Source organism: Anomaloglossus baeobatrachus (genome assembly GCF_048569485.1).
Source record: "Anomaloglossus baeobatrachus isolate aAnoBae1 chromosome 3 unlocalized genomic scaffold, aAnoBae1.hap1 SUPER_3_unloc_3, whole genome shotgun sequence".
In the NCBI taxonomy this organism is placed as follows: Eukaryota; Metazoa; Chordata; class Amphibia; order Anura; family Aromobatidae; genus Anomaloglossus; species Anomaloglossus baeobatrachus.
In genome coordinates, this window is record NW_027441782.1 from 562154 (window position 1) to 580417 (window position 18264).

The following is an 18264-nucleotide window of genomic DNA, read 5'->3' on the forward strand; positions in this document are numbered from 1 at the left end:
TATGGGATGCGATGAAGGCATACCTAAGGGGGCTCCTGTTCAGGGATATCTGTAAACGTAAAACACAGAGGAGGCTGGATGAGAAAGATGGCCTGGAGGCCTTAGATAAGGCAGAGCTTGAAGCAATTCGGAAAAAAACTACGGACGCGAAGCAAAATCTTAGGCAGGCGCACGAACAGGTTAATAAGATGCTTTTGGAGAAGGCAGTAAGGAAGCAGGCATTCCAAAAATTGCATTTTTATGAGGAGGGAGAAAAAGTTGGTCATCTATTATCGGTCATGGCTGCAGCTCAAAGGAGTAGTTCATTGTGCATTGTGCATGGTATGGACACAGTGGAGGGGACACAGGTCACTGAGGTTGAGGAGATCCTTGGGGTCTTTAAAGATTTCTATCGCATGCTATATTCTTCTAGCAGAGAGATGAGGGTGGAAGAGGTGGACTCATTTCTTGAGCGAGGTGAGCTTCCGGTGTTGTCTGTGGCGGATAGAGATAAACTGGAGTCACCTATTACTATTGATGAACTGGAGGGCGCTCTGCATGGCATGGGCAATGACAAGGCACCGGTTGCAGACGGGCTACCAGTTGAAATTTATAAACAGAAGAAATCCTATTACCCAAACTATTGAAAGTCTTTGAGGTGGCGGAGGGGGAGGGTGTATTGCCTGAATCTATGAGAGAAGCAATAATAGTAGTAATTCCTAAGGAGGATAAAAATCCGAGGCTTCCAGACTCATATAGACCAATCTCGTTATTAACAGCGGACGTGAAGCTTCTAGCTAAGGTGTTGTCAAACCGGCTGACTGGAGTTATATCTAACCTAATACATATGGACCAATCAGGGTTCATGGCCAATAGGTCGACAGCTGCTAACATCAGGAGATTATATCTTAATCTACAGTTGCCGCCTGACAACCCTGGCCGGAGGGTGATCGCTTCGCTAGATGCCCAGAAAGCATTCGATAGTGTTGAGTGGGGGTATCTGTGGAAAGTGTTGCAACATATGGGTTTTGGCCCACGGTTTGTAAAGTGGGTGCAGCTGTTGTATAATTGGCCTACTGCTAAAGTTAGTTAACGGTATGACCTCCTCAGCGTTTGAGTTGCACCGGGGAGCAAGGCAGGGCTGCCCACTATCGCCGCTCCTATTTGCTATTGCAATAGAGCCTCTGGCGGCGGCCATTAGGAAATCAAAGGAGATCCATGGATTTAGGTATGGGCATTTAGAGGAGAAAATAGCTCTTTTTTTTTTTTTTTTTTTTTTTTTAAACTCGTTTTATTGAAGGTTAAGTAAATCATTACAGCAAAGGATAAATCAGCAATTTGTACCGTAAAAATAATTGTAAATTGGTTAATAAGCAGAGTAAGAAAGCAACAACAATCAAGTCAACGTCTATTGCTTTCAGCATGGCCTTAGTACAGTAAACATTTCAAAAGGTGTCAGCTCGCGAGGCATATACATCCTGGGGCAAAAAGCCCATGTTAACAAGGAATGTGCAACCCAGGTTTCAGGGACCTCGTCATATCACTGATACGGAGTTTCATGGATCGCATGTTTTCTCCTTTCCCCTCACTGGAGCATTATCGATTATTACTGCGATAATAATGCCTGTAGGTTATCAGTCAGGGAACCGGGTGATCCTCCGGTCAAAGGCGATCCCAACCATCTACCCCATATTTTGTCAAATTTATGTAAAGAACCTCTCGTCTTATATACAAAGTGTTCTAACGGCATTATAGCATTTACCAATGCAATCCAAGAGGCTCTAGTTGGGGGATGAGTGCTCATCCAATTCAGTATAATGCCCTTCCGGGCCAGAAACAGGACCTTTTTTATTAATAGATTTTCATCTTGGGACCAGGAGTGTACATCTACCACCCCAAATAGACACAGGATTTGGCACATAGTAACCGCTTTTTGAAGTATGGTGGAAAGAGTCGTTACAACCTCACTCCAATAGGACAGAATGACCCGGCAATCCCATATCATGTGCCAGAAATCTGCACCGTCTCTCCCGCATCTCGGACAACCCACCCCCACCAAATTATTTGTCTTTTTCAGTCTCTGGGGAGTGATATAACTCTGGTATATTATATATAACTGAATCAGTCTATTATTAATTGCGGGAGAAACCAATGTGTGGGATTCGACAATGTCGTCCCACACTACATCATCAATTTTAGAGATCCTGGCACTCCACCTCTCCCGGACAGAAAGAGGACTGTTCATGGCTTTGGCCCGAATAAGTGAGGAGTATAGTTTGGAAATAAGACCGCCAGGGCCCTGCGATCTAATAATTCCAATGACTGGAAAGGAAGAGAATCTAACCCCACGACCAGAGAACTGAGCCCGAAAGGCGTGCCTGATCTGAAGATACTGAAACCCATGAGATTCCGGCAGATCGAATTCCGTACGCAGTTGTGCAAAGGGGCGGAGTTCACCATCCCGGACAAGTGATCCCAGGGAGACTATTCCGCGATTCCTCCATTCACCAAACCCCGGCAACCCACAAAAGTGTGGAAGGTCCAGGTTATCCCATAAGGGGGTCTCAGTTGGTATATCATAAAATCCGAATATGGCTTTAGCCTCTTTCCAGATCCTGGCCCCTAGTTTGTGTATCGGGAGGACACGACCCTCAGGGGCCTTCTTGTGATCTGTCAATAGTGGCCATAGGAGATCCACACCTGTGAACTCTGCCAAGAGTCCCTCCGGAGAACCCCTTACCCCAGGAAGTGTCCATTGACCCAGATATTTCAATTGTCCGGCCAGGTAGTATATATAAAGATCAGGAAGGGCCATACCCCCCATGTCTTTGGGTCTCTGTAATTTGGCCAATTGGACCTTCGATCTGGATGTGCCCCAGACAAAGGTGATCATTAAGGATTCCAGGGACCGAAAGAAAGAGCGGGGAATCTGTACAAATACATGCTGGGTAATATAAAGACACTTTGGTTGCACTATCATTTTAAGGAGGTTAATCCTTCCCGCCACTGAGAGCGGGAGTTGGCTCCATCTATTAAATTTCTCCCCGAGGTGCGATAACAGGGGGGCAATATTTCTTGCTATCCTCTCCGAAGGGCTTCCCGCCAGTATAATCCCAAGGTATTTAAAATGATCCACTACTGGAACCCTACATATGCGGGTGTTCGCCGTTTCTTCTCTGTCCCGAGACAGAAAGAGGAGGTACGACTTTGACCAGTTTATTGACAGACCCGAGAACTCCCCGAATCGGTCAATTAGTTCCACGGCTCTAGGAATGGAGGAATCCGGATAAGACGCAAACAATAGCAGGTCGTCTGCATACAGAGACAAGCATTCATCTCCCTTACGGTGCCTCACTCCCCGGCAAATTGGGTCCGCCCGAATGCGCACCGCCAACGGTTCCATGGCAAGGGCGAACAGGAGAGGGGATAGGGGACATCCCTGTCTGGTTCCCCTCCCCAAAGGAAAAGTTTCCGACACCCCGCCACCCACCTGAATGTTAGCAGATGGAGCTTTATATATAATCTCAATCCATCTAATGAATTCGTTGCCGAAACCAAATGCCCGCAATACCTCCAGCAGATATGGCCATTCTATAGAGTCAAAGGCCTTGGCCGCATCCAGTGAGACCAGAGCCCAATCCTCCTCTAACTTGGTGCCCATCTGTAAGACCACCTGCGCCCTCCTCAGGTTATCCGAAGTACTTCTACCCGGAATAAATCCAGACTGATCCTCATGTATTATGGAGGAGATCACTTTGTTGAGTCTAGTTGCTAGTATTTTGGTAAGAATTTTATAATCAGAGTTCAACAAAGAGATCGGTCTGTACGAGACACAGTCCAATGGGTCCTTATCTGGTTTCAATAGTAGAACGATGGTTGCCTCATAAAAAGAGTCAGGCAACCGTCCCCTGCGGAACGAAGCCTCAACCGTCTCCAGGAGGGCTGGAGCCAGCTCCCCCTGATATTTCTCAAATATCTCAATCGGTAGTCCGTCTGGCCCAGACGCCCTACCCCTATTGATGGCTCCCATCGCCTCCACCATCTCCTCCATACTAATGGGCTCATCCAAGGCCGATCTCTGGGCCAAAGTCAATCTGGGAAACTCCAGATCTCGTAAATAATCAGCGATCTCCTCCCTTGACACGGTCAGCCTGAACTCATATAGGTTCCTATAGAAGTCCAAGAACACCTCCAGAATACCATTGACGGAAGTGACTGATTCGCCGCTAGGGTCTCTAATCTTAAGGACCGCAGGTGAGCTATTGGATTGGTGCACCAAGAACGCTAGTAAACTACTAGATCGGTTCCCTTGCTCAAAATATCTCTGGTTCGTGAAGAAGACATGTCTCTTAGCCTTATCTTGCAAGTACAAAAGATATTTCCTCCCAGCCTGTAGCCATTGAGATCTGTTTTCCTCAGAAGGGTCCGAGGTGAATCTATGTTCGAGCACTCTATTTTGAGTGCCCAATTCCTCCTCCTCTTTGGCCGCCTGTTTCTTGAGATAGGAGATAGAGGAGTGACAGCATCCCCTCAAATACGCCTTAAGCGCATCCCAATAGGCCGAGTGATTCTCTTCCACGGAGTTCGTCTCAGTGTATGCCCTGAGCTGATCAGGAATCCTATCATTGGTTCCAAAGAGTGAAAGCCACCAAGGGTTAATCTTCCGTGACATTTTACGAGATTTACATCCTTCCCATTTAATGCCTACAAATACCGGGGAGTGATCTGATACTGATCTGGGCAGGTGACATACCGATTGTATATGGGCACAGACTCTTGTTTCCACAGATGTAATCAATTCGAGATAAAGAGTTCTTCCCGGGAGTATAACATGTATATTCTCTCAGTACTGGGTTGTAAAACCGCCACATGTCGCACCATCCCACCTCCTGTAGGAATGCACTCAGTCTAGTTTGTATCGTAGGGGAGATCGGGACCTGTCGGGTGCTGAATCTATCCAGTCCTGGGTTATTAATCAAATTAAAGTCCCCCATGCAGAGCACCAAAGCTTGTGAGAATTGTGAGGCAAACTTAGCGGCCTCATACAGAATCGAGATTCCCATCGCGGGGGGGGATGTATATGGCCAGGATCACTATTATTACCCCATCGATATGAGCCTGGATAAACACATACCTCCCATCATTATCCTTTATAATCTTACCTGGGTCCCACCGCAGTGTTTTGTGGATTAGTACCGATACTCCCCTAGAATATGAGGAATGAACAGAATGAGCTGACCATTGAACCCAAGGCTTCTGAAGCACTCTAGTGGTCTCCAACAATAAATGGGCCTCTTTTAAACATACAATCTGAGCTTTGGATCTTTTGATATGTGCAAATACTGCCACCCTTTTCCTGGATGTGCCCAGTCCCCTGACATTCCATGTCATCAAGTTTAAAGCCATTGAAAGATACCACTTGCTAAATTGAATGGAAAATGTCAAAAACTTAACCTACAGTAGAACTTAGGTAAACGTACCCTTAAATACAAACAATCGGCTGCACTCACACAGCCGATAAGAACTGGTCCAGTAGTGCGACCAGGAGAGATTTTTCCCTAGCAACGACTAGGGTGAACCAAGGTGGCTAGATGGTGTACTTGGTACGGGGGTGTCCTCAAACAAGGACTTAAGCTTCTCCTGCAGTCCAATAAATTGAATTACCCTGCAACATATCCTTAAATCATGCATAAATAAAAAGGACCAAGAATAGATGGGTATAGAAATAAGGGAGAGAAGAGAGAAAGAAAGAAGAAAAAAAAAAAAAAAGGGGATAAGAGATAAAAAGAAAGATGAGGGAGAGAGAATATAGAGATGTGAGGAGGAAAAGAGGTAGCGGAGGGCAAAAATGGGAGGAACCTGGGGGGGGGAGGAAGGGTGAAGGGGGAAGCTGGAGAGAGGAGCAAGGGGGAGACTTAGAGAAGAAGGGGAGTAAGGGAACAAGAGGGGGGTAGGAGGGTGGGATGAGGAGTTAAGCAAAAAGGGGGGAGGGGGAGAGAAGGAATGGAAGTGTGGAGGAGATGAGAGGAAAATTTGCAGGTAACCTTAGGTTATAAGATATTATGATGTATGGTGACCTTAGAAACTTAATACAGCTCTAAAAACAAAATTCAGCATTATGAACTTAAGTGCGTTACCAAATGTTGCGAACCCAAAATAAAGTCCCATGTTAGATCAAAAGATACAGGGTGACACGAGTTCGCTTGAAAGTGTTCTTGGTGCCGCAACAGCGGTCTGGCCCAAGTCCCGCCTGATTTCACCTCGGTCCGGTCCCACCAGCGACGCACCTGCGACCGAGTGATCTGGAGCTCAAACTGGACTTAGCAATGATTGCAGGCCACGTCACATCCAAAGACGCGACCTCCAGCTACCCAGACCCGAGGGGGGCCGACCTGGAAACCGGCTCAATGGAAGGCCAAAAATAATCGCACCCAGTAGCTCACAAGCTTCCGGAGGGCCACAAGCGCACCAGCGCATCCTGATAAGTTCATCAGCTTCTCAGCGTCCTGGAACCAGGAGATCAGGGCGCGGACGCAACGGCGATCCCGAGCCCCGCTCCACTCACATGACAGAAGAGGAGAAGAAAACAAAAATATTTCGCGCCTTCAGTAACAAGGGACGCCGAATACCTGCATAGGATGATCATAAAGCGATCGCAACAGCGATTTCAGACACGACGTCCCAGGAATTAGAATCGCATTACCGACCTCACTCCGGAGAAGAAGAAATAAGTGGATCAAAACCACGAAGCCAGCACAACAACGACCCTCCAGGCATCGCCCATAACTGCAACGCATCAGCGCTTCCTCTTCAGTGTGTTGATCCAATCATCCGCCTCCGCAGGAGAAGTAAAGAAAAGGGAGCGCTCTTGATGAACCACTCTGAGACGGGCTGGGAAGATCATGGAGTAAGCAATTTGGTGTTCTCGAAGGCGTTTTTTCACTTGGATGAAGGATGCCCTTGTTTTCTGAAGAGACGCAGAGAAGTCAGGGAAGATCAATATGGGAGCGTTGTTGTGTAAGATCGGGCCCTTGCGTCTCGCCGCACCAAGGATCGCATCTCTATCCCTGCTGCTCAACAGTCGGGCCAGGAGGGGTCTGGGCTGCGCTCCTGGAGGAGGTGGTCTGGCCGGCACCCGGTGGGCTCTTTCTATGGCGAAGGCCGCTGAGAGCGTCGCATCAGGGAAAGTTTCGGAAAGCCATGTTTCCATGAACTTACATGGGTCGCTCCCTTCTGCTCTCTCCGGCATCCCTAGGATTCTTAAATTGTTGCGACGCAGGCGATTTTCCAGATCATCAGCCCTCTGCGCCCAGTTGTTTGCCGCGCTTTCCAAAATGGACAATCTGCCTGGCGTCGCTCTTGCGTCGTCCTCCAGCGTGGAGATCCGCCGCTCCGTCTCCTTTACCCGCTCTCTCAGATTTTGCAAATCCAGCCTGAGGAGACCCACATCGATCTTAATCTCCTCAATTTTACCCATTAGCGACACTTTTGAATCCTGGATCGCGGCAAGTAATTGCGTAGTGACTTGCTGCAAGGTCAGCTCCTGCGATTCCTTGGATCCGGCCTCCATGTTCTCCTCCTCCTCCGCCTCACTGGCTTCCCGCTCTGCCTGTTTGCCGGCGCCATCTTGCTGGGAGTCTCGGGCAAATTTCTTCAGCTTCTCAGCCGCCGCAGCACTGCGACCTCTACTCATATTACCGATCAGAATGACCACCGCACCACAGGCAATCCGGAGGTGTATTTAGGCACCAATTTCGGCAGGATTAATAGAATATATCAGCGTTGGACTGCGGAGCTGCTCTCAAATGCGACCGCTCATGCTGCCTGCTGGCTACGCCCCCCAGAAAATAGCTCTTTATGCTGACGATTTATTACTTTTCTTGGGGGATCCGTCAGCTTCATTGGATCATGCCATGCAGATAATAGAGAAATTTGGAGAAGTTTCGGGACTGACCATTAATTGGTCTAAATCGAGCCTCTTTAAAGTGGATGGGGAAGTAGCCTGGACAAATGATGATACTGGGGCTAACAAATTGAAGAGTGTGGACGAATTTAAATATCTAGGTATCCAGATATCTCTGCCAGTAGAAAAATACATACAGGTGAACTTATTGCCGCTTCTTAAAAAATTGAGAGCCAAAGTGGATGCCTGGAACAAGCTACATTTGTCAGTTGTTGGGTTAATTTACTAAAGATGGTAGTAATGCATAAACTCCTATACATACTGCACAATGCCCCTGTTTGTATTTCAAAGAAAAGATTTAAAGTGATAAACTCGCTGTTTAGGGACCTGGTGTGGGGTAAAAAGCAGCCTAGGGTGCGATTAGAGACTTTACAAAGGCCGAAAGATGAGGGGGGGGGGGGGTCTAGCAATCCCAAATCCGGAATTGTATTATATGGCGGCGCAATGTCAACACCTCAGGGGCTGGTCTGATCGAGAGAAAGATGGGGGGATTAAAGAAGTGCTGGAATACATAGTGGGTAGAAGTCCATTGGTAATGGGACTAGAGGATGGTGTGGTGGGGATCTTGGGTGGAACGTCTCCTACAATGGCACTTATAAACAAAACCTGGGATAGGCTGAAAAGGGTGAGAGGGGTGACCCGGTTAATTAAGTTTACACCTATCTGGGATAACAGTAATCTCTCGGAGATTCAGAAAATGGGAAATATTGAGGAGTGGAGAGGCAAGGGTGTAATATACATGCATCAGATATTGGACGGAGGAATTATGAAATCGTTGCCACAGTTACAGAGTGAGTTTCAGTTACCAGCGTCCGGCTGGCTCCACTACAGTCAATTAAAACATGCGATTGCAGCCCAAGCGGCTAAAAAAAAAGTGTGGACATACAGACTGACCTGGTACTGGAGTATGTGTGTAAGGGCGGAGGAAGCACTAAAGGGATCATTTCTGGCACATATAAAGATATACTACATACCTTTCTTTTAGACTACCCAATTAAAACTAAATCTAAATGGGAGGAGGAAGTTGGGCCGATAACGGAGGAGGTGTGGGAGAGTATCCTGGAATATGTCCCTAAACTTTCCATGAGCGAACCGGCCAGACTATCTCACCTATACGTGATTCACCGGGTATATAGGTCTCCTTTACTGATGTTTAAAATGGGGTTGAAAAGGAATTCGAAGTGTCCAAGGTGTCAGGGATCTGACGCAGGTATTTTTCATATGATGTTTTCTTGTCCGAGACTGGTCTCCTTTTGGACTAAGGTTATCCACAAGATAGGAAGAACATATGGGTGTGTCCTTCCCAGGGAACCATTGCTATGCATATTGGGATATGTTGAGGAGCTTGGGGTGGAAAATACTATGAAAATTGCCATTGCTAGACTGCTGTATGTGGCAAGAAAGCTGATCGCCAGGTCCTGGATTAAAAAAAGACCCCCCGACCAGGGGAGAGTACATTAAAAGGGTGAAATGTATTCTTCAGCTGGAACAGGGAGTGTATGAAAGAAGGGGGAATGTTAAAATGTTTGAGAAGCTATGGTCTCCTTGGCTGCAATGTGAATAGGACGAGTGATGGACCAGTAAACTGATTTGGGACTGGGATAGCCGTCTGAGACCTCTGATGTGTGTGTTTTGTTTTATTTGTGTTACTAGTTGTTCCTCCTGCACAACGGGATGGTTGCTATACTGCAGTTGGAGGGTATTCTAAGTGTGTACTAAATGGGATGTAGTATCGGGGAGAAGTGTTGCTGCCGGGGTGGGGGAGGGGGCAGGAGGGGGAGTTAAAGAAGGGGTAATAGATGTGATAATCTTAATTTGGATGCCGATTTGTTATTATGTTGTATGTATTCTGTTTTAATAAAGTATCTGATTAAAAAAAAAAAAAAAAAGAGGGAGCAGGAGGAGAGGTATGAGGACAATTCAAGGTGGACATGTTATTCCAGTAGTTTTGAGGCATAGGGGAGAAGGGATATGGGGCAATAGTTTGACACAGATGATGGGTCAAGGGAGGGCTTTTTGAGGATGGGTGTAATGGAGGTATGTTTAAAGCATGAAGGGAATACACCACTTGTTAGTGATAGGTTGAAGAGATGGGTTAGGGCTGGGATTAGGACTGCGGTGATGTTGGGGATGGGGTGCGATGCGAGCGGGTCAAGTGCACAGGTAGTTAGATGTGATCTTGAGAGTAGAGTGAAAAGATTGTTTTCTGTCATGGTGGAGAAGCTGGATTTGGAGGAAGACGGCTGAGTAGCTATGATGAGGGGCTGTGGTGATTGTGCACCAAAGCTTACTCTGATGGTTATCTTCTGCTTGAAGAAAGTGGCAAAGTCTTCAGCTGAAATTATATTTTCCACTTTTATGCATTAGGAAGAGCAGCTGCTGCAATCCTACTGTAGAACTAGCTTACATTACAACTGCAGTAAAAGTGGGTGTAATCTGCTCATGTGTGTAATGTCACCTCCCCCTCCTGTTCTGGGTGTTTGCAAAAGGATAAGAGAGAATGAAGTTTAGGATCACAGGGCGGAGCTATTTTGTTGGTGAGCGCAAAGTGATCCTAAGGTCTAAGGTGTCACCAAGAACAGCTGCATAGTGCTCCTTAAATAGCGCTCTGCACCTGAGCCAGCAATGCTGACGTACTACCACCAGTCCGCAAAGCTCTGCCGCACACTCGCCCACCATGCTCTGCTGCATGCACGCCCCTCAATGCTTTGCCGTATGCACACCATCCAATGCTCTGCCGCACGCTCCCAATGGCCTGCCGCACGCACCCTTGCAATGCTGTCGCATGCAGGCTCCCAATGCTCTGTAGCACACATGCCCCCCAATGCTCTGCCGCACACACGCCCCCCCAATGACTGTCAATCTTACTTGGTTTGGGGCTCCATGCAAGATCTCGCCTCCTGGAGGTAAGTATAATGAGAAAGGTCAAGAATCAGCCCAGAATTACACGGGAGGACCTGGTCAATGACCTGAACAAAACTGAGAGCACATTCTCAAATATTACTGTAACACACTATACCGTCATGGATTAAAATTCTGCAGGGCACGCAAGGTCCCTCTGCTCATGTCAGCACATCAAGGCTCATTTGAATCTTGCCAGTGTTGCCAGTGACCATCTGGATGACCCAGGGAGGCATAGGAAAAGGTCATTTGGTCAAGTGAGACCAAAATAGAATTAGTGTTACAGCATTGAAGATGGGTCGTGGCTTGGTCTTACAGCATGACGATGACCCGAAACACACAGACAGGGCAACTAAGGACCTGAGCTTAATAGAAAATCTTTGGAAGGAACTGAAACTCAATGCAGCCTAGAAACCTGAAAGATCTGGAGATCTGTATGGAGGAGTGAACCAAACTCCCTGCTGCAGTGTGTGCAAACTGAATCAAGAACTGTAGGAAACGTCTGACCTCTTGAACTGCAAACAAAGGTTTCTGTGCCAAATGCTAAGTTCTGTATTTCCATTGTATCAAATACTTATTTCTCGCAATAAAATGTAAATTCATTATTTAAAAATCATGCAATATAATTTTCTGTATTTTTTTTTATTCTGTCACAGTTGAAGCTACCTACAAAACAAATTACAGCCCTCTCCATTCTTTGCAGGTGGGAAAATTTGCAAAATTGTCTGAGCATTAAATTCAAATATTGTAAGAAAAAGCTTCTTACCTTTTGATACAGCTTGAGTTGCCTTTCTGAAGAAGACAAGGTGGTTGGATAAGCAGTTCCCAGGAGGAGTGGATCACTATTTAGACACCAGATTGTGTTGTCGCCATTCAGCATGGGACACAAGATTGTGTGTGTGTGTGTGTGTGGGGTCCTAATTAAATTAAATTATAGAGAGATCATGTATGTATGTATGTATGTATGTATGTATGTATGTATGTATAGGAGACGCCCCTCTGAGACAATCAAGTATCAGGAGTAGCTCTCACTTGGTCTCAAACAAATCAAAGATTACATCATTGTCACTCATTTATATAAGATAAGACTATATAAACTTTTTAGTTTTAAATTCCTGAACTTCACTTTTAACAAAAACTGAAACTATACAAGCCCTTATCTAAAGTAAGCAGAGGGGTCTCTGTTGCATTACACCAGGGGACACAGTACAGGCTCTTAAGGCCACGTCTAAGCAACATCGCTAGCAACATCGCTGCTGAGGCACGACTTTTGTGACCCAACAGCGATGTTGCTGTGTGTGACATCCAGCAACAACCTGGCCCCCTGCTGTGAGGTCGCTGGTTGTTGCTGAATGTCCTGGACCATTTTTTAGTTGTTGCTCTCCCGCTGTGAAGCACACATCGCTGTGTGTGACAGTGAGAGAGCGACAACTGAATGTGCAGTGAACCGGCTTCTGCGGACGCTGGTAACCAATGTAAATATCGGATAACCAAGAAGCCCTTTCCTTGGTTACCTGATATTTACCTTCGTTACCAGTGTCCGCCGCTCTCACGCCATCAGTGCCGGCTCCCTGCACACATAGCCAGACTACACGTCTGGTAATTAACCCGATGTGTACTCTGGCTAGGAGTGCAGGGAGCCAGCGCTAAGCGGTGTGCGCTGGTAACCAAGGTAAATATCGGGTTGGTTACCCAATATTTACCTTAGTTACCAAGCGCAGCATCGCTTCCACGCGTCGCTGGGGGCTGGTCACTGGTTGCTGGTGAGATCTGCCTGTGTGACAGCTCACCAGCAACCCGTGTAGCGACGCTCCAGCGATCCCTGCCAGGTCAGATTGCTGGTGAGATCGCTGGAGCGTCGCTTAGTGTGACGGTACCTTTACACAAAGAGAAAATGGAGTGTAGATTTAACAAAATGAATTCTGCTCTCATTTAAGCAATACACAAATGGATGAATAAAAGCGTACAACTTTGCTATAACAAAAAAAAAAAAAAAGTTTTTTCTCCATCAAAAATAAAAATAAGGGTAAAAAGATGAATAGTTTGTAAATGATCCATCATAAAAAGTACACAACTGTAATGACAAAATTGAACTCTTTATTAACAGATAGTAAAAGTCTATTAATATTTACTAAAACAGGCATTATATTCATGACTATGGCTTCACTCCTGTGTGAATTCTCTCATGTGTAATAAGATGTGATTTCCGAGCAAAACATTTTCCACATTCTGAACATGAATATGGCTTCTCTCCTGTGTGAATTCTCTCATGTCTAATAAGATTTGATTTTGCAGAAAAACATTTCCCACATTCTGAACATGAACATGAATATGAATAGGAATAGGAATTCTCTCCTGTGTGACTTCTCTCATGTCTAATGAGATGTGATTGCTGAAAAAAACATTTCCCACATTCTGAACATGAATACGGCTTCTCTCCTGTGTGAATTCTCTCATGTCTAATAAGATGTGATTTACGAGCAAAACATTTCTCACATTCTGCACATGAATATGGCTTCTCTCCTGTGTGAATTCTCACATGTTTAACAAGATTTGATTTCCAAGCAAAACATTTCTCACATTCTGAACATGAATATGGCTTCTCTCCTGTGTGAATTCTCACATGTCTAATAAGATCTGATTTGGAAGCACAACATGCCTCACATTCTAAACATGAATATGGCTTCTCTCCTGTGTGAATTCTCTCATGTGTAATGAGAGCTGATTTGAAAACAAAACATTTCTCACATTCTGAACACGAATAAAGCTTCTCTCCTGTGTGAATTACCTCATGTCTAATAAGAAGTGCTTTCAGAGCAAAACATTTTCCACATTCTGCACATGAATATGGCTTCACTCCTGTGTGAATTCTCTCATGTGTACTGAGAGCCGATTTCCAAGCAAAACATTTCTCACATTCGGAACATGAATAAAGCTTCTCTCCTGTGTGAATTACCTCATGTCTAATAAGATGTGCTTTCAGAGCAAAACATTTTCCACATTCTGCACATGAATATGGCTTCTCTCCTGTGTGAATTCTCTCATGTGTAATGAGATTTGATTTCTTAGCAAAACATTTCTCACATTCTGAACAAGAATATGGCTTCTCTCCTTTGTGACTTTCACTGCCCTTAGCTTTCTGTGTTGAACTCCTGGTACCATCATCTGCCATAAATAAAATTGAAGTTATAAGCTTTTAATAATATAACCTCAAACATATACAGGCACACATAAATCCATATAAATTCCAAAGTGTGTAGTGTTCTACTTTAAAAGGCCTATGTGACAAAATACCCAAAATGACATTTTAAAAACTGCACCCTTCGAAGTGCTCAAAATGACATTCAATAAAACCTATCTACAAAAGCATATCCAGTGGCACTCAATAATATAAGGATACTCTGGCATTGCATTACTGCTGTAGAAATATTAGAAAAAGAGATTAATACACAGGTAATGAGAAAAATGAGTAAAACAACAGAGATATTTGTAAAGTGAGATTCTTAGCTTGTGTATTGTGCATTATCCATGTGAGCCCGATAACCTTGCCAAGCACCTGACCAAGCACTCTGCCCTATAGCTAGGGTGTGTCCACCATATTATTTAGTCAGGAATAAGACCATGCCCAGACATGCAGATATTTAATCTCACACAGAGGCATTTAAGATTAGGTTCCCAATATAATGAGATCACCTTGTCGAGGTTATCGGGCTCACATGGATTGGCCAATACATAAGCTAAGGAATCTCGCTGTGCAAATATCTCTAAAGCAGTAATGCAATGCCTATGTCTTTTTACTTATTTTTCACATTAGCTATGTATTTATCCCTTTTTTGTAATATTCCTACAGCAGTAATGAGTCACAGAAATTAAAGCTATGTGGAAAGAAAAAAATAAACAACACAAAAGTGTTCCTTTAACCACAAATTTTCATTTTCCCAAGGGTAAGATGAGAAAATGGACCATATCATTCTGTTGTGCAATTTCTCATGTATACGCCGATACCCCAGGACTTGGAAGGGAAGGAGCACCATTTGACTTTTGGAGAACCAAATTGGCTGAAATAGAGGATGCCATGTCACGTTTGTAAAGCCCTTGATGTGCCTAAACAGTGGAATCACACCCCACAAATTATCTCATTTTGAAACCTACACCACTGAAGGAATGTATCTAGGTGTGGAGATCATAGGCGTACTCCTATATAGGGCTAGGGGCCTTTAGCAGACCCCCAGCTATTATATCGACCCATATGCACCCAATGATAAATGTTGCTGGGGGCGTTGGATATGTACATTGTACCTCATTGGCTGCGTGCTGCGAATACTGCTGTCAAAGATTAAAAAGTTAACAGCAGTAGGTGAAGCTTACCTCCACTGAATAACTCAAGCATCATCTGCTGTCAATAATGCAGACTCAGCTTCTGAGCCCACAAGAAGTAATAGGATCTAATAATATGTTACATATCCAGAAGGGGTTAAAGAAAACCTGGCAGCTACAAAAACACTATTTACCTAAAGATATAGTGGTAATCTGAGTACCTAGCATTTTCAGGGTTCCCCAACTCCAGTCCTCGAGGGCCGCCAACAGTGCATGTTTTCAGGATTTCCTTAGCGTTGCATGGGTGTTGGAATCATCAACTGTGCAGGTGATTAAATTATCACATGTGCAATACTAAGGAAATCCTAAAAACATGCACTGTTGGCGGCCCTTGAGGACTGGAATTGGGGAACCATGATTTAAATGATATCTATCTGGTTTATTGGAACAGTGTGTGACACTAGTCACTGCATGGACAAGCCGTGAGGCAGGGTTGTCAAATGTTCTGGGGTCAGATACAAAGAGAGCATGCCGTGAACTAAGGGGAAAGACAGAGGCATGGTCAGGTCTGGGGTCAGACTATAAGGAGGATAGTGGATCAGGGCAAATGAATGGTAAGAGGAGGTCCAAGGTCTGGCAGCTATAGATCAGGGCACAGATAACAAAGGCCCCGTGTCATGTGGTGTTCAGGCCCACATTCGCAGGCTGCCGCTGCGGCGTCGGACTCTGTTCACAGGCAACCTGATCTTAGTTGCTCAGCCTCAGCTGAGTCTTTTCCACCGCTTTCCAGTCCTGAGTTAATTCCTGTGGAGTGGTGTGTGGCTCCTTGAGACTCTGAATGCTAATTTATATACACCTGTCTTCTCCCTATTTAAGGTTTGAGAGTGTTTCTTGTGCAGATGATACCTCCAACTTATGCTCCTGTGATTCCGGTCTTTCTGGCGATCCTATTCTTGGTGACCAGTATACTGCTGTTTGAGTGGTGTGGAAGTTTCCCCGTTGTACATTTACTTCCTTCCTTATACTTTATTCCCTCCAATACACGTACTGTGTCTCCTTTTTGTGTGCAGTGTGTATGAGTTTTGTTTTTTTTCCGGTTTGTGGCATTTATGGTGTTTGCATCTCCACTCCAGGTGGTGGGAGAGGGGGTGTTTGATCAGGGTTTGGACAAGAGTTAGGGTTAAGCTGGTGGTCCAGACCTGGATACCATCAAGCCTACCTCTGGGATAACGGACCCTAGTCTGCGGGTCATTTTTGGGGTCCCTGCTCCAGCTACCTTTGCTCCTCTGTGATACCCTCTGTTTGGGACTGCCTACTCAGCTAAAGGACTGATCATTCAGAACAGGGAACCCCTGAAGAAACCAAGCACCTCTAAGTTTCAGATTGAATTGAGCTGTCGCTCAACAAATGAACAGCTTGGCACGGCCTGCTTCCATAGGGAGGCAAAATTGTCACTCACTGCATCTAAGGCCCGTTTCACACGTCCGTGAAAAACACTGACGTTTTTCACTGGCGTGTAAAACACGCACATGTCCCTCCGTGTGCCGTAAATTACGGCACACGTGGGTTGTCTAAGTGCAATCCGGGCTCCGTTCTCCGTGATTGCACTTAGAGATTAACTCACCTGTGCCCGCTCCCGCTTTTCATGGTGCTGATCGCTCCCGCGGTGCAACATCCGGCCGGTGCTGACCCCCGCAGCAGCTGCTTCCGGGTCGGCTGTGTCGTGCATCATGAATATGCGCGACAGTAATGAGCCGGCTCAGAAGCAGCAAGCTGCACGGGCTGCAGAGGACATCGCTGGAGCCGGGTGAGTAAAAATGATTTTTATTTTAAAAGCACGTTTTTTTCTGGCACGTGTTTCACGGATCACACCACTGCGTGGTCCGTGGAACATCAGTGATGCCAGAAAAAAATGGACATGTCTCCGTGCGGCAATCACGCACACGCGGGTACGCCGCACGGAGACACGTGCAGTGAAAAATCACTGATTTGTGAACAGACCCATTCATTATAATGGGTCTGCGTATGTCAGTGATTCTGGTACGTTTAAAAAAAAAAAAGCACAAACGTAGAAAATGCAGTTACATTCTCCCAGCAGCTGCTCACTTCCAGTCACCAGCACAGTGGGAGAGGCTGAAATAGTCACCAGTCACTAAATAGTGAGTGCCCAGTAATCAACCCTCTTGTTCCTTGGCTGACAGCCTGTGAGCTGTAAGTGTTACTGTTTCCCGCACTGCATCGGTGACTGTATACGAGCGGCAGCAGGGAGAATGTAACTTCATTTTTTCCTTGCAGCTGGGAATGTGACTGTTCTCCTTGTTATTTAATGGTGACTCTTCACTGAGGAGGGTTACCTGTGGAAAGGTCTCTACTCCGTTCATCACCCCGCACATCCATTTCTCCTTTTTCCATTGTGTCTGCAGCGTTCTGCATATCTTTTCCCTGAATTTCAAAGCTGTAAAATAAATAATGTAAAAGTCAGGGACAGAAGGGAAAGTCATGTGGAAGGTTCTAGATGGACGCTTCTGCTACCAGAGCAGTGTGACCCTGAGACCAATCCATGCATGGCCTCTACGCCTCCTATATCGCCCGTGCGGCCCCAGAGTCAGTTCAGCAGGGATAGAAGCAGACGTGGCAGGATCCACTTAGTGTGGTACATTATGACATTGGGATTTCCTTCATTGTTTTGTCTTCACAATTTGGACGCCCTAATGCTTATTTTTCCGTCATTTGAAAATTTGTTTAGTCAACAATGTTGTTTTGTTGTTTTTTTTTTTAAATCTTTTTGAGGAAAATTAGTTTTATTCAATTGTTTTTCTTTAACACTAGAAGTCCCAGAACTTTCGAGCTCTCTGGGTTCCAAAGGTAGAAATGTTAAATGACCCCTCTCTGGGACTTCTAGTGTTAAAGGGAACCTATCATCAGAAATTTTGCTTTAAACCTAAATGTTTCCCCCTCTGCAGCTCGTGGGCTGCATTCTAGCAAGGTTCCTGTTGTTTTTTTGCTCCCTTTTAGACCAAATATAATATTTTATAAAAGGTGTACCTTTTGGAATGGAAATTTTCTAAATCGTCCATGGGGGCGGGCTCTCTGGTGTCCGTTAT

The 18264-nt window shown here is 45.4% G+C and overlaps 1 protein-coding gene across 1 annotated transcript in view; it reads right to left on the bottom strand.

Annotated features, from left to right (window-relative positions):
- LOC142258722 (uncharacterized) overlaps nt 1-17611 on the bottom strand; it is a 114792-nt gene extending 97181 nt beyond the window's left edge. The window contains exons 1-3 of the mRNA XM_075331338.1: nt 17515-17611; nt 13000-14008; nt 12914-12917 (exon numbers count right to left, since the gene is read on the bottom strand). Coding sequence (XP_075187453.1) covers nt 12914-12917; nt 13000-14008; nt 17515-17593 — 1092 coding nt within the window. The 5' untranslated portion in view covers nt 17594-17611. The remainder of the gene's footprint in view (nt 1-12913; nt 12918-12999; nt 14009-17514) is intronic.
- Nucleotides 17612-18264: the final 653 nt, after the last annotated feature.